The sequence below is a fragment of the Abrus precatorius genome, unplaced genomic scaffold (assembly GCF_003935025.1).
Source record: "Abrus precatorius isolate BTA unplaced genomic scaffold, Abrus_2018 Scaffold4, whole genome shotgun sequence".
NCBI classification, from domain to species: domain Eukaryota; kingdom Viridiplantae; phylum Streptophyta; class Magnoliopsida; order Fabales; family Fabaceae; genus Abrus; species Abrus precatorius.
The window spans coordinates 12,984,976-13,000,812 of NW_020874384.1; the positions used below are offsets into that span (position 1 = coordinate 12,984,976).

The 15,837-nt window shown below is 30.9% G+C and overlaps 2 protein-coding genes across 2 annotated transcripts; both read right to left on the bottom strand.

Annotated features, from left to right (window-relative positions):
* Nucleotides 1-1,657: 1,657 nt before the first annotated feature.
* Nucleotides 1,658-5,277, bottom strand: LOC113864340. The gene is made up of 2 exons (XM_027497945.1): nucleotides 5,178-5,277; nucleotides 1,658-3,760 (listed from the first exon to the last, which is right to left on the bottom strand). The coding sequence occupies exon 2, from the start codon at nucleotides 3,736-3,738 to the stop codon at nucleotides 1,843-1,845; it is 1,896 nt and encodes a 631-aa protein (XP_027353746.1). The 5' UTR covers nucleotides 3,739-3,760; nucleotides 5,178-5,277; the 3' UTR covers nucleotides 1,658-1,842.
* Nucleotides 5,278-10,805: 5,528 nt separating this feature from the next.
* LOC113866140 (cysteine-rich receptor-like protein kinase 10) lies at nucleotides 10,806-14,987 on the bottom strand. Its single transcript, XM_027501030.1, has 7 exons — nucleotides 14,186-14,987; nucleotides 13,999-14,016; nucleotides 13,624-13,793; nucleotides 13,326-13,536; nucleotides 11,503-11,740; nucleotides 11,202-11,352; nucleotides 10,806-11,114 (listed from the first exon to the last, which is right to left on the bottom strand). The coding sequence occupies exons 1-7, from the start codon at nucleotides 14,985-14,987 to the stop codon at nucleotides 10,806-10,808; spliced, it is 1,899 nt and encodes a 632-aa protein (XP_027356831.1).
* Between the last annotated feature and the right edge of the window lie 850 nt (nucleotides 14,988-15,837).

Consider the following 15,837-nt stretch of genomic DNA (forward strand, 5'->3'; position numbering starts at 1 on the left):
AAACTTTCCTATAAATAACAAATTTAGCATACTATTACATCACCACACTGTTAAGTTGCTGATCAATATCCTAACCAACCAAACACGAAGGTTCTACCACAATTTAGATTAAAAATTACAAGTATCACATGACTCAATTTTAGATACAAGTATTTTAATTCTTATTTAAAAATGTATTGAAATATTCATATTAGTTAAGAAGTAAGCACAATGCATGTTGAATTAATGTAGAATGACTAGAGTTTGTGAACGACACACTTGGGCTAAGAAAATGTTGTGACATTTCTTTATAGAAAGGTTGTCAAAGATGTTTAGTATACAGGTATTTTGGAAGACATAGACATATATTTTATTAGTATTCTATTTTAAAATAACAGAATTTCTTTTGTGAAAAAAAGGAGAAAAAAACAAAAATGTTAGTTTAATCAAGTGATGATGGAGGGGAAAAAATCCATAAATCTAAGGTCTTTTCCCATGTTAAAAGTTTTGTAGCAAATAATGTTATAGTAATTAATTAAAATCAGTTATCTTATTTATAATTTCATGGAGAAATGATTGTTTGATGTTGTATAAATAAATGAGAAGTGTTTTAGAAAAGTTAATGAACATAAATTTAATCACAATCAATTATATGACATGCTACCAAATTTACTATCTCACACTCATATTGAATTATCAATTTCTTAAAATAAAATTTATAATGAACCAATTAAAATTATTATTTTTATAATGATTAAGACACTCGCACAACATGAGATTAAATTTGGTTCTTAATAAAGTGTTATATGATGGACAATAATTTATTTTTTCTCACCTTATGTTATAACATTTTTAATTGGCATAATTAAAGGAACGTGACTTGCTACAAAATAATGGATTCAAATAACAAATCACACATTTAAGAACTAATGTTAATATTTTCTTTTTATAAAGACTAAAAAAAACTCCTTCTTTTAAGAATTAATTTGAACTTTTAATTCCAGTTTATTGAAGGTGTTAACATAAGAATCAATTCAAGTCCTCGCTAAGATTTGTGACATTTTTTTAACTACAAATATTTAGCAACCTCATTTCCTAAACCTCAATTTATCAATAATAAAACATTATAAAGAAAAAAAAAATAAGTAGGCCTAAAATTCCTTCTCACATATTATTTGACAATTTTTGCATGTTAATTGTTGTTAGTAGCGTCACTACTTCAGTCTTCATTTATATTTGTAACCTAAAGAATCATCAAAGATGCCTTAGCGGCACTATCTTTAAGGGGTCGTTTAGAAATGAGAGCTATGAAAAGGAAGGAAAAGGAAAATATAAATTTATATTTTAAATAAATATATTTAAAATTAATATTTTTTAAAAATAAAATATATAAATTAATATGTTCTTCCCTCCCCTTTTCTCTAAAAACATCCTCCCAAACATACTCTAAGAAAAATCAAGGCAAATCACATGTTCAAATGCGTTTGTGCCCGTGAAAGAGCTTCATATAACGCACAAGCAAGTAATGGAAATTTATTTGAGCATACGAAAACAACTTATGTTTTTAATAAGATTTGTATCTTATTTTATTAAACATGGTAAAATTTATCAAAATAAACTATTTTTAGTTTATTTTAACAATTATCAAATCAAATTTATGGCATAAGCTCTCCTATGACAAAAGTTCATTGATTAAGTACTTAATTAAACTGTTTACCGAAACGCACTCTTGGAGAAAATCAGACCACACAAATTAGAAGATGAATTTCACTGTAAAACCATAAACAATCATTAAGACAACCATTCCAATTTTGAAGTACTACAGAGAATAAGCCAAATTCCCTTTAGTCCCAAGACATAGATCTACAGAGGAGGAGAGGTAACAAACTGCCTAGGAACACTGAATATGTCCTTCCCAGTAAAAGGAGTGGTCCACTCTCTCAGTCCTCCAGATGAAGAACTTTCTCTAGCCATGCCAACACTTTGCAATCCATTCATGCATGAACTGACCCTCCTATTCCCATAACTGTTTCTCAACAATGATGAGATACCAAGCCAAAGTCCACCTGATACTGATGATGAAGGTGGATTCAAACTCCAATCTATACTGGTGTAGTCAAACTCCGGCATCAAGCCCCCAGTGTTCCAATCCACGACGTGTGAATCTGAGCTGAATGTTCTGGCCACATTCTGGTGACCAGAAAATAGTCCAAGGGATGGTGGAACTGTAAGTGTGGGTGAAGAAGCACTCATGCTCCACGAACCGCAATGCTGAGAAGGAATTGGAGGTGAAGGTGATGATGATGATGCACCCATTGGCTTACAGAAACCACCAATCCCAGCTGATGAGGAGTCTATTGGTCCAAAGAAATGAGAATATTCTCTATAAGGAGCTTGACAAAATTGTTCCAGTTGGTTTGGACTCATGCTTCCTATGGTTTGAGTTTGTAGTAACTTGCCATTTGATCTCATATTTTCAACAGGTGGAATACTTTTTACATACCAACCTGATGTCCCAGAAGGAAAGGAATTTATAGAAGGTAGAGAGTTTTGTTTGACATTTGTGAAGTGTGGATGTTGCATCATTGCTGGCTCCCTTCCTAGTCCTTGCTGAATCATTCTTCCTTCATTTGTAAGGAAGCTATGCCGGCCCTCCATTTTAGCAAGTGGAGACAGTGGTTGCATGGATGGTGCCATAGGTAACATGACAGGAGGGCTTGATCCTGGAACACCCCATCTTTTCTCAACCACTACATTTGGATTATTTGAGTGTAGAGAGTTTTCATTTCTGCTTTCAAGATCTGAGAACATAGAATCAGCACTGCCTAACTTGTAATAGTTGAAGTCATTTCCATTCCCTCTCTGCTGTATTGAAACCGATGCTGCTGATAATCCTTGTGATCTCATCAAACTATTATTTTGGGTAGGATCTTCTAACTCTGATTGAGTCACAGGAGATTCCTGCTTCTGAGATTTGAAGGTACTTTCTGCCTTCTGAAGATCACCTTCACAAGCAACAACTATTCTTTCAACCTCTTGCTTTGAACAACTGTACTTGGCCTCCAAGGCAGATATCAGATGAAGCTCATCACTAATGTCAATTTTCAAATTACCCTCACTTGCAAGATTGGTATTACCTTCGGTGTGTGATTCTTCTTCACTCAACAGCCAGGATACTGATTCCTCTAATTTGCCATCGTTTGACATTAAAGCCAACGTTGCTCGCTGAGAAGAAAATCCCATCGCCACTAACTGTTGTGCAAGTGCTTCTAGCTTTCTTGACATTAGATACCCACAGCAACGGTCATGCAACTCCTGAGCTCTCCTTTCCCTCTGCCTCTGGTGCTTCCTCTCATTCTTCAGGCGGATCTTCTCCCTTCGGTCGTTGTCACAACCAAGTATAACATCCAACCGCGTTGAAGAGTTTGTTACTTTCTCTTTAGACTCTTCTGATTCACCAGAGCAGCTTCCATTGTTAGAAAATGAATCACACTCAGACACCGTTCGTTGAGGACTACTAGAACGTTCGTCTGCATCATCTATTTTTGGGAAATGACTGTTGTCATGAACTCGAGTAGAAGAAGCAACCAATGATGTTTCTAGAGTTTGAAATGTTCCCAAGATAGGATTGTGTTCACTAGCAGGAATGCCACTCCCATGATTCTGACAAGTCTTCGGAGAAGTCTTCTGTTGCTCCTTAGCAGCCCTTGCAGAGGCCTTCTCCTGGGACTTAGATTTTGATTTCATTGATGGAGACATTCTATTGGTTGCTATGCTTATCCTGCATATATATAAACAAAAATAAATGAGAATCAGTCTTCATTGAAAATGTACCATAACAGTCAAACCTTACAATTATAACTGAATAATGTCAGGAAATTTTCCAAAAAATTCAACAGGAGAATGTAATAACCAGAATCAAAGCAACTAGTCAATTAACCTTGCATAGAATCAAAGAAAGCTCACTGATAAATGTCCTAGATAGCACTCTATTACAATGTTACCTTCGCATTCTGCAGCATCAATATAGTACATGTATCCAATTTGCTACAGTTCCTATCTCAAGCATGCATCCAAATATTTTACCACTATAAGTAATTCAAATCAATTATAGCCTTCATGTAATTCAAATCAATCAGTTGTGATGTCTAACATTGGTTGCACCAAGTTAACAGGCAAAAATTTCCCAGCTTAATTAGTTTAAATAGAATAGGAAAGGGATGAAATTGCATTGCATTTTGATTCCAAACTAGGCGCATATTTGGTTTAGCTTTTTTTGGAAAAATAATTGCTAATTTGCGCCAGCTTCCAAAGAGAGCTTTTGAAAATAAGTAATTATTTTTTCCAAAATTAATCAACCAAATATGCACTGAAATGAAATAATACCCTGTGCCTGGCCACCATGTACCGGCCTGAATGAACATCATATACCAGAACCTCTTCTGGAAAAACACCATTTTGAAAACGAAAGATCATTTTACTCTTGATAATTGATATATAATCAAATTAAACATGAATATAGATTTATTAAAAAAAAGCTGAAAAACCTTTGAGAACCAAAACCATGGGAATTGGACACCATGAGAAACATAAATTATACCGGATAACCAATAAAAACTAATCCATAGATAGACCACAACCAACAAGGAATCCACATAATTAAAATCAGAATCCATATCTATTCCTCAATTTTAAAAGAAGGAACCTCGCCAACAATAAATAAATAGGAAAATAAAAAACGTGATGTTAAGTGGATAATGGTAATCGACATCATGGTAACTGCATCCATTTCTATGACACCTTTTTCACCAGTTTGGATAAAATCATACAACATAAAATGAAGCCAAGCATTAATCAAATCCAATTAATTAGGAAAAAGCACAGAAATCTTGAATTCAAGCTTTTCAAACAACTTCAAACCTCTCCTGTTTCCACCCCACAAAAAACACAAACATCACTGCCTTAATTGGAAAACATTTCACAGAAGAAATGATTCCAAACCCACCAACCCATCACACAAAACGTCCAAAACCCGCACAGATTCAGATCATGAACTAAAATAAACAGAAAAATACAGAGGAAAAACAAAAACAAAATGATATGAAATAAAATCATATCAAAAATCAAATTCCCAGAAAACACAGAACAACCCACATCCATTGATAAATCAACAGAAGGAATGGATCAAAGAAACTGACCTATGAACCACACAACAGAGCCTCTGAAGATGATTGGCGTTTATGTGTTGGTTTATTTCTCCTTATTCTTTCTCCTCCTTTTTCTGTTTGTGATCTTGCTGTGTATTCTAATATAAAGTAGTTTCAACCTTTTTCTTCCAACATAGTTTCCATTTTTCTTTTGTCCACGTGGCACTTTCTCTGTGTCTCTGTCGCCAGGTTTGAGGAAAATAACATAATTAAGTACGATGTTTGGGATCCGAATATTTTTTTTTTCTTTTCCTTATAAAAAGAGAAATTAAAAAAAGAAAGTGTTTTCCCTGTCATTAAAAAAGACAGGAACAAACATGTTTTCTATAATGTTTTGGATCCGATGAACATGACTTACGTTAAACGTCATCAAATACTTTTATTTTTATTATGTTCCGCTTTTCGATGACAACATTACCTTAACTGTATCTTTCATGTAAGGTTTTCAACGATAAGTTAATAATTTTATGTTGAAATTCATTATTAAATTAAAAATCGTTGTAAAAAAAGAAGAGTTCAATTTATATACTGCTATAAATCCTATGATTTTTATACCCTTTAATAATTTTACATAAAATATCATTTTTATTAAATTAACTGTCAAATAATAATCATAAATTATCTTGCATGTATTTTAAACAATAATAAAAATATACGAAAGTGGATCCTTTATAAATTTCAAAATATACATTTATTCTAATAAATATCGATAAGTTTTTTCGTAATTTTAAATTAAAATTTGATAAATATAATTTATATAATAGAAAATTTTGTAAATAATGCGTTTTATGATGATTTTATTTTGTAAAAATTTAATGAGCAAGAATAATTTTGACTCCTGCCAGTAGAAATCGGTCCACAAAAACATATATGTATACATATGAGTATTTGGCTTTGTTCGATTTTATTTTTTAATCAAATTTAAAATAATGAAATTAATTCAATCAACTTAAATTTATGTAATGTCGTGTTTATGAACTTGGATCACCAAATGCAAAAGTTTGGTCCCTAATATAAAAAGTGATAAAAAAAAAAGAACAAAATACAATAAAATAATAATAATAATAATAATATTTACAAGTAATTTTTTGAAATATCTAGACACACAATTTTCTATTTATGAGTATTGTAAAAAAAAAAAAAACTTATGAATTTTTAAATAATGACATTTTACCTAAAAGTCTATAAGCTTTTTTTTTCCATTTGCTATCAAATCATTTACCTTATTGTTGAGATGCTTCGGACCCTCTACAAAAAAAACTCCCTTATTTGTTTGAAAAACGAAGTGTAGGAACCAAAGTATATGTTAAAAATATAGGTGTTGATGCATGACTAGAGGATGGTTGCATATGACTTGTTTGTCCATAGTTCTAGTATCACTAGAGCAAGTTCCATAATGGAATCTTTTAACATGTTTCTCCTTCACAACAGAGAAAGGAACTTCCCTAGAAAACCATGTAAAGCATTGCACTATTCTCTAAATTTGAGATGCCCTCTATTAACTATAGTTGCTCAAACTCAAGTTAAGAATTCATGCACACTCTTTGGAAGAAATTTTGCCATAAATGATTTAGTAAATTTATCACATGTCATTAGAGGTGATCTTGTTGCTCTCCCACAAAATATTGTATTGTACCAGTCATAAAAAATACCCTCTAAGTATTACCATTGATTCATGCTTACCATGACCATTGTTACGAGCCTATCCATGACCTCTAGAAGCAGGGTCCTGAGTTCGAGCAGAAGGCTCATCAAGGATGGTAGCCATTTTAGTCTTGAGTGGTATCTTCACCTTAAAAGGATAGTAATTGTTATTAAAGACCACACAAGCACTGCAAAGGAAATTCATGTAATATATAAGCAATGACACTTTTTTTCTTTTCTACAAACATAAGACATCAACAAACTCTTGTTAACACATTATGTATGGGTACAACTCTTGTTAACACATTATGTATGGGTACACAATTTACTAACAAAGTTCTATTACCACTATTTCTATAGCTATTAGGACCTACAACCTAGATTTGATACTAACTTTATCATCACTCGAAAATAGGCCCATGCCAAGCTCACAAGATAAATTACCTAGAAATGTTACTTAACTTGGCAAGTCTAATTATAAACCAACACATAAGACAATAAATTTTTTCAATCAAGTAATGTGACAAATTTGCCAAAATTTTGGTAGAGTTTTTTCTGTATATTCTTATCCTAAAATATAATAACATATTAAGATTGATTTATAACTCAATTAAAATCAATCAAACTCTAACATATTATTATATCAAAACTAGAACATCTACTATCTATCCAAAATAAGAGTCTAACCTATAAACATATGTAGAATGTCTAAAATATAACAAAGATAAAAAGAAAAGTATCAAGACCACTAAAATAATGGAGACCTACCGATAGTGATTCTGTTAGGATGGACTGATGTTCCTAATAACTTACAATTTTGCTAATTGATGATCTATGAATATTAAATAAATAGGGGATGAGTCACACAAATTTAATGAGGGCATAATAACCACAATGAACAAGAAAAAGAAACAAATATGAAATATTGCATGAGTGCTTTGTAATAAAAAAATTTACTTAAAACATACTATTTTAAAAGAAATTCATTGTAACTGCTCTTTCAAAAGTTTAGTCATGGTCAAAAGTTTACAAATTTATACCATTAAGCAAAAACATCATTTTAATCACAAGTGTTGTAATAAAGTATGTATAAATAAAAGTTAAATTATAAGAGCTTTTTTAAAACACCATAAAAGTAAATGTCAATATAATATTATGAGAAACACTTATGAGATAACCATAGTCCAAGGCATTTCCACCTCATTAATAGCCCTCTCCTTCTAAGGATGGCATATCCCATATAGGTAGCTACATATAACAAGTAGCCCTCTCCTGACATGCATTATGTTGTAATTAATCACGACGAGTGGCATCTCTACCTTGTTGATAACTCTCTCTGTGCATTGGCAGTTTCATCTAACAAGTAACCCTTTCCTTCCAGAAGTGCACCTAAACCGTTATTTCTACTAATGGTTATGAGGTTCTAACATAGCTCCTCCCAAAAATATTTATTCAAATATCAATTAATTCGCTTCACAAGACTATGGAAGAACCATGAAAAAAGTTTAAGCCTACAATTTTTAATACCAACAATATTTAACAAAGATTCAAAATTAACTTCAATAATAAAATCCTTATATCTATACTTAGAGCTCTAAAATACAAATTTTCTAAAAATGAAAACTTGCTAAGACCCAATATTCTTATGTATTCGAGCTATGAACATACTTTAGGAACTCAAACAGATTTTTTTTTCTCTAATAGGTAACATCCATTTTTCCTAAAAGTATTGTCTCTAAAATTCACCCAAAACTATCGATGCGAAAGAAAAAGAATTAGAAAGTTCTACATTTTTTTAACTTTGTTAGTGGTCCCTCTTTTTTCCTCTCTCTCTCTCTAACCTTATGGAAACAATGTGCTTCATCATGATATAGTCATATTTTAATATTGTGAATTATTTGTGAGTAAATTATTTTTATTGTTATTATGTCTTTGTTAAGTTTGTGTCTTACTTTTTTTATTTATTCTTTTTTAATCATTTTGACAATTAAGTTATAGGTACTAATAAATTTCTTTATTGATAGATTCTCATTGTTACAATACTTTTTATATATATTTTTTATTACACTTTAGATATTCCCTAACTTTTTAGGGAGTATATATTGGAATTATAATAGATATGAGGTGAATCATGTCTCTTGATGAAGATGGATTCTAACAAGTTCTTTTCATGGTAAAAATGTAGAGAAATTTTTGTCGAAATTTTAGTGAATACAAAGTATTATTGGTTTACAAAACTTGTTTATTTTAGGAGAGTTTAATTTTAGATAGACTTGTTAAACTAGATAACATTGTCAGATAACTTAGCCTATGCACTAGTTGTCAACAAACATGGCCCACAGAAAATTATAGAAACTAGAATGAAAAAAAAGTAAACTAAGTTGAGAGAAAAATAAAATTGTATTAATCTGAATAAGTGAAAAAGGTTCTATTACAAGAGGAGATAGGAGAGTTATATAGCCCATGGAACCAACTAATTATTAACAATCTTAACTGATCTCTAACAGCCACTCTCACGAGCTAAAATTGCTAGCACTTCAAGCTTGGGATGAACAACACAAATGCATAAGAAACATAAAATGCCATAAATGCATTGGCAAAAAAAAAAAGAAAACAAAGGCTAGCACCACTAAGCCTATAATATGATCAAAGCTAGAAAACTAGACAGAAATGAGCTTCAACATTTAACCATCTAGCAAAAGCAACAAAAATCAATGCTTGATCAACCAAAGAAGAAGCCTTTGTCAATGTTAGGAGGAAGCTAAACCATGCTTAACCACTATAAGGCAGAAGTTAAAACCAAATGCTTAACCATCCAAAGAAAAAGTTATCATCATTAGCAGCAGCTTAACCAATAAGAGAGGAAACAGAGCCATGCTTAACCACCATAATAAAGGCAGAAGCTAAAAACATCATAACTTAACCACTAAAAAGAAGTGATACCTCAACACTTAACCATTTAGAAGAAGTCCAAAATTCAAGTCAGACAAGGCAAAAACAACAGCAAAATAACATGAGCAAACCATTGCATATGTCAATCTTCGTGAATATAAGAGAAATCTTCAAAAAAGAACTTGACCTAAATAGCTTGTGAGCCTCATTTCATGTCAAAAAAGCAGATCAAGAAATCACAAAAAAAGTCTTCAGCCTAAGCAAAATTGTTACAAAACTTAGGCCCAGATATGAAAAAGAGTTTATCGCTGGAAAGTAGTGATCTTTCTTGGACTGGGATCAATTTGTTCATTATAAATTATCTAAGAATATAAATTTGTGATGATGTGGTCAATGTGTTTAAATCTTAATGCTAAACGTTTTTAATTTTATCTCAAGAATTAGGAAACTAATTTCGTTTTAGAACCAAATAACCAAGAAATTGAAATTAGGTATTTTAGAAAATCTTACCATTAGATGAAACTGTATTTTGAGTTATACATATATTTTTATGCAAAGGGAAAAGGATAAGGGATTTCAAACTCATCCTACTTTTTAATTGTTTTTAGACTCAGTTTCAGTAATTAAGACATTTATATTCTCCAGCTATTTTGTTTATTGTTCCACGTTTTAGTCTTTTTTAGTTTCTGCTCATATATTAATTTCAATTCCAGCAACTTTTAATTCCGTTTTTACAATTCTGTACTTAATCAATTTTTGTTCTGTTGTACTCCATTTTTGGTGACCCAACTAATGTTATTCTTGTGAGTTGATACTTAGCATTAATCCTTATAAATGATAATCTAATTTGTTACTTCAACAATTTGATGCACTTGTCCAAAAGTTTATTAGCTCTTCATTCTACTACAAGATATCCCACAACATCAAATTTGGTAAAAAAATGAAATTGTCTATTTTCCAGACAATCATCATCGGGTACATATTTGGTCCAATTTAAGAAAACTGGAATGTTTTCATTTCCTTGTCATTGGGTCTTCTAGTTTGATTGCCATTCTAAGCAACAAAAGCAAGAGGTCTTTTCCATCACCTTGGTATAATGTTTGAGATTGTTACTTCATTGATGGAGTGATTCTTAGAACTTTTTGAAGTAGATGCTTCCTCTAAGGTCATTCTTCCAACAGAAAATGCTGGCTGGTTGGGTCTTGGAAGTGCCATTGTGTCACTTGCAAGCATTACAACAACAGTGGACATTGTTGGTCTATCTGCTGCATCTTCTTGAACACACAACAGACCTATGTGTATGCATTTTCTAACTTCACTGGCTATGCAAGAGTTTTCCAGAACTGGATCTATCAATTCCAAACAATGTCCTTCACACCATATTCTCCAAGCCTGCAAGTAATTTTGATTTGTGAATGTTGATTAGCTCTAGTTAACACTGTTGAATAATTTGTTGATCAAGTAAAGGTGAAAACTTACATATAAAAGAAGACTTTGACCGCATTCTGACAGATAGAATCCACTGTTCTTTTTACCACAAATGATTTCTAGAACAAGAACTCCAAAGCTGAAAACATCAGATTTCACTGAAAATAATCCTTCCATAGCATACTCTGGAGCCATGTATCCACTGATGAAAATTAATAGAGCTTTTGTTATTTCTCTTACATCAATCAAAGAATATATAACAACTAACAAGGTTCAATTTTCAACCAAGGGCTTAAAACTGCATATATGAATTCTATTGTTTAAAGAGATGTTTGGTATGAGTAGAACTCACAAAGTGCCCATTACTCGATTTGTATTTGCCTGGTTCTGTCCCTTTTCAAATGCCCTTGCCAATCCAAAATCTGATATTTTTGGATTCATCTCATCATCTAATAGAATGTTACCAGCTTTGAGATCTCTATGGATAACTCTGAGTCGAGAGTCCTCATGAAGGTATAAAAGACCTCTTGCTATTCCATTGATAATGCTTAATCTTAGATTCCAATCTAGCTGCTTTTTCTTTTCATTGTCTAACAACATAAAGACAAAAGAAATCACAACACAGAAAAGTGCATGTCAAGGTCAAGCAAACAACTCAAGGAAACTAGCAAATACCAAATGGTGAGTATTGACCTTCGCAAGCAAAACATTACCAGAAGAATTATTCTTTCACTCACTTTCTAGATGTAGCCGTTTTCCCTTAAGATTATCTTACTAAATGATTATTGACTTTATACAGTAACTTCAATTTTCTCATTATGAACACTAAATGAAAAATGTGCTACAATTACCTTTTGGGTGTTATGAAATTGATCTGATGCTTTTACTCTTATAAACAAGAGATGTGAAAATAATAAAATTTAGTAATTGTTTGATTTAGTGTTAATTTTTAATTTTTAAAAATTACATTTTAGAACAATTTTATAAAACTATTTTTAGGAAAAAATAAAAATAAAATTTGTTTAGTAATTCAGGGTATGTTTGATTACCTTTTTAAAAATAGTTTTCCATTTTTAAAAATATAATATAATATAAATTTGTATTGAAATTTATTTTTAAAAACAGAAAAATGTTTATAAAAAGGAAAACAGACACTCTCTTAGTTTTTAAAACTGTTTTTAGTTGAACTTTCATTAATTTTAAAAAGAAAAATAAAAACACCTTAGTAATTATTTTTTCAATTTTAAAAATTAACAATAAAAAATAATTTTTAAAAATAGTTTTAAAATTTACATTAACAAATAAGTTTTTTTTTTTTTATAAACAGAAAACTATATTTAAAAATAAAAAAACAAACAAACAAGTCTTAGTTACAGTGTTTTAAGTACTTTTTATGTTATTTATCTGTCAAAATTAAAATTTTGCCTTGATGACCTACACCAACTATAAATGTTGAGAGTTTATTGAGATAAAACTTCAATTTTAATTTTAAAAAAAGCACCAAAAATACCTAAAAAAATTAGGTCTAAGTTTTGTCTTTCTGCATGAAAATTATAAAACACAACTAATGTTCCCACCTAACAGGTAACATAAGAATAATTATAAATCTTTCTACTCTTTATGCGTAAAAATTCTCCTAATTACTGTTCCTCTTATTTTTTTTGTAAAAACTTTTTATAGGTTGTTGATCCTTATATAAAACCCTTTTATTATTTATTTTTATATATATTTGATCTTCATTATTTAAGATTTCTAACTTTTCAATAAGTAATATAAAACTGAAGTTTGACTTAAACTAGGGGTAAGCTTACAATACTGTAATTAACTTTTCAAAAATCAATACATTAACAATTTCTAACAACTTTTTTTAATATATACAATATAGTTTAAAGATTCTTATAAAAATAATTAAAATAAATAAAGGAAGGAAGTACTAAAAACTTTTATATTTTTAACCTAATAAATACATTTACTTTTTATTTAATACATATTTTATAAAATTGCAGGAAGATTGATAGGAAAACATTGAAGCTCTTAAATTAAACAATAAATTTCAACCATACTCCCAACTACTACAAAGCCCACAGCTGTACCATGTTGAAAAACTTGTATCAAAAACCAAAACGGTACCATGAACACTGTTCTTCAATGAAGCTATCTGAAAAATAAACATACCAAACAGGTGAAAGTTGAGACTTGCATTCGGCATATACTCATATACAAGAATCTTTTCATTTTCCTCCAAGCAGCATGCCAAAAGTCTTACAAGGTTTCGATGTTGCAATTTAGCTATGAACATCACTTCATTTTTTAACTCCTCCGAGCCTTGACAAGAAGCCTTTGAGAGCCTTTTGACAGCAATTTGTCTTCCATCTGGTAGAATTCCCTGAATAAAAAGATTGCAATAAATAAAAGCACTTAGAAAGATGATGATAATAATGAACCGATATGCATAATTCCAAATCCTTAAAACCTTGTAAACGGGGCCAAATCCACCTTCCCCTAACTTTGATGCTTCTGAAAAGTTATCAGTACTCTGTAGAATTGTGATTAATGGGATTGTTGGCAGCTCTGGATTCAGTGTTTCCTCAGTTTGAACATTATGGTTTGAAGATAGAGAAACGATATTGGGTATTGTCCCATCTACAAAGAAAATTTTGAGTTCATATTTGAACTAAAAGACCATATTTGAGCATGAGAAATAAACTATCATTAAAATTCTAGCATGTTCTATGCAGGAAATTACCTATTTTAACCCTATTCCTGCACCAGAAGCAGCAGACGCTGAAACTTAGTAGAGATACTGACCCCAGCACACCGAAGCCAATAATCAATTTTTTGGACCTACTATTACCCCCTTGTTTGGCTGTAACTGTATAGAATAAGAATAATTAATTTTTTAAATCTTTTTCTACAAATTAATCAGATTCAGATTCAATAAATAAACGAAGCAGTAATGTGTACTCCAAGGGAATTATTCCTGTGCCAGAAGAGAGTCATTATTATAAGAGAGCAAAAGGGTATTGATATGTCACCTGTTTGCTGATTAGGCACAATAATTGGAGATGTTTGATTGTGAAGAAGGTAGAACATATAATCATCATACTTTATGAGACAACTTGCAGCCGCAACAAACCACCCTATCTTTTGTTCACAACATTTAGGAACGTGTGCTAACATGGCCTCTAAACACTCTCTGCACTCTTCATTTGTAAGATCTCTGGAGCACTGCACCAAACCATACCTTCTCTCAGTTGAACTCAAATTGAAAGCATCCATATAGAACAACTTGTTGGTCTCCTTGGTAGCTTTTATAATCAAACTTCTCATAAAATCCTCACCTTTCTGAATCTCTTCTAAATTGGATATTTTTTTTGTTCCAACATCATGCCATGTTGGATATGTTGTAACATTCCCAAAGAAGCTCTCATTAGAGTACCTTAGAATGCAAAAATCATACCATATAATAGCAGATACTCTATTGGGGCAGCGCTGAAGAACATCTCTAGTAGCAGTAGAGACACAAAATTGACAAAAGTATCCAACCACATCACCACGGCAATCATAGAGGCCATACACGGCATCATCACCATTGCTGTTGCTTCCTATGCTGTGGTGATTATATCCTTTGCTTGTGGCTGCATCAGAGGATAGCCATGTGAGGATGTTATTTAGGTTGGTTTTGTATGCATGGCTGAGGGGCTTTTGGGTGGTGTAATGGCAATCGTCTCCCATGTAATTGGGTGATTGTGCCTTTGTAACAAGTGATTTGATGCTTAGCAATAGTAGGAAAGAAAAGAAATGTGATCTAACATTGAGTTGTGTTGTTGATTCCATGGAGTAAGGAACTGCTGAACATAACCGATAATTGAATTATAAACCTAGTGATAAATTTCTTGTGGTGACCACACATATTTATGTCTAATTTCCTTTGCTGAAGTATTTGACTATATGTTACATATCCAATGATAGAAAAGAATGAGTCTTGATAGATTTTTGAGTCAAAACAAGTATCTTTATTGGTCCACTCATGCAATTATATACATGTGAAGGAAAGTTTCTAAATTACTGTATATAAATGTAAGAAAATTTATCTAAAAAAGTAATTCTACTCAATGAAGTCTATGTTAATTCAGTTTGGATGAACTTGTAGATAAGTTTTTATAAGAAAAAAAGTAATATAAAAAATAAATAAAACTCTTCTTATAAATTAAAATTAATTTATATTTTTTTATTTTTAAGAAGATTCTATTGTTTTACTCCTCTAAAACTTAATAAGTTTATCAAAAAATATTATTTTTTATAAAATTTATTTACGAATTTTAAAAATATAATAAAGTACCATCTGCTACTTTTTAACTATAAATATTAAACAGAAAAGTGCAATTTCGAAGTTCAATATAACATGTTAGCTAACAGCGAGCAAACCTATTCAATTAAAGATTTTTCCCTTTCAATATTAATTTCATATAATTTTGCTTAATTAATAAGTAATGGCGCATGTTTTTATTTACTATGGTTATGCCTTATTGAACTGAGAAAGTGGAAAATGTCCTTTATTTATATTTTTTATTATTATTAAATATTTGTAAAAAAAAATAGTCCTTTTTTTTTACCATTTACTATGTCAAATTTGAATTAAGAAATAAAATGAAAATAATACAATATTTTGATAACAAATGTTAAA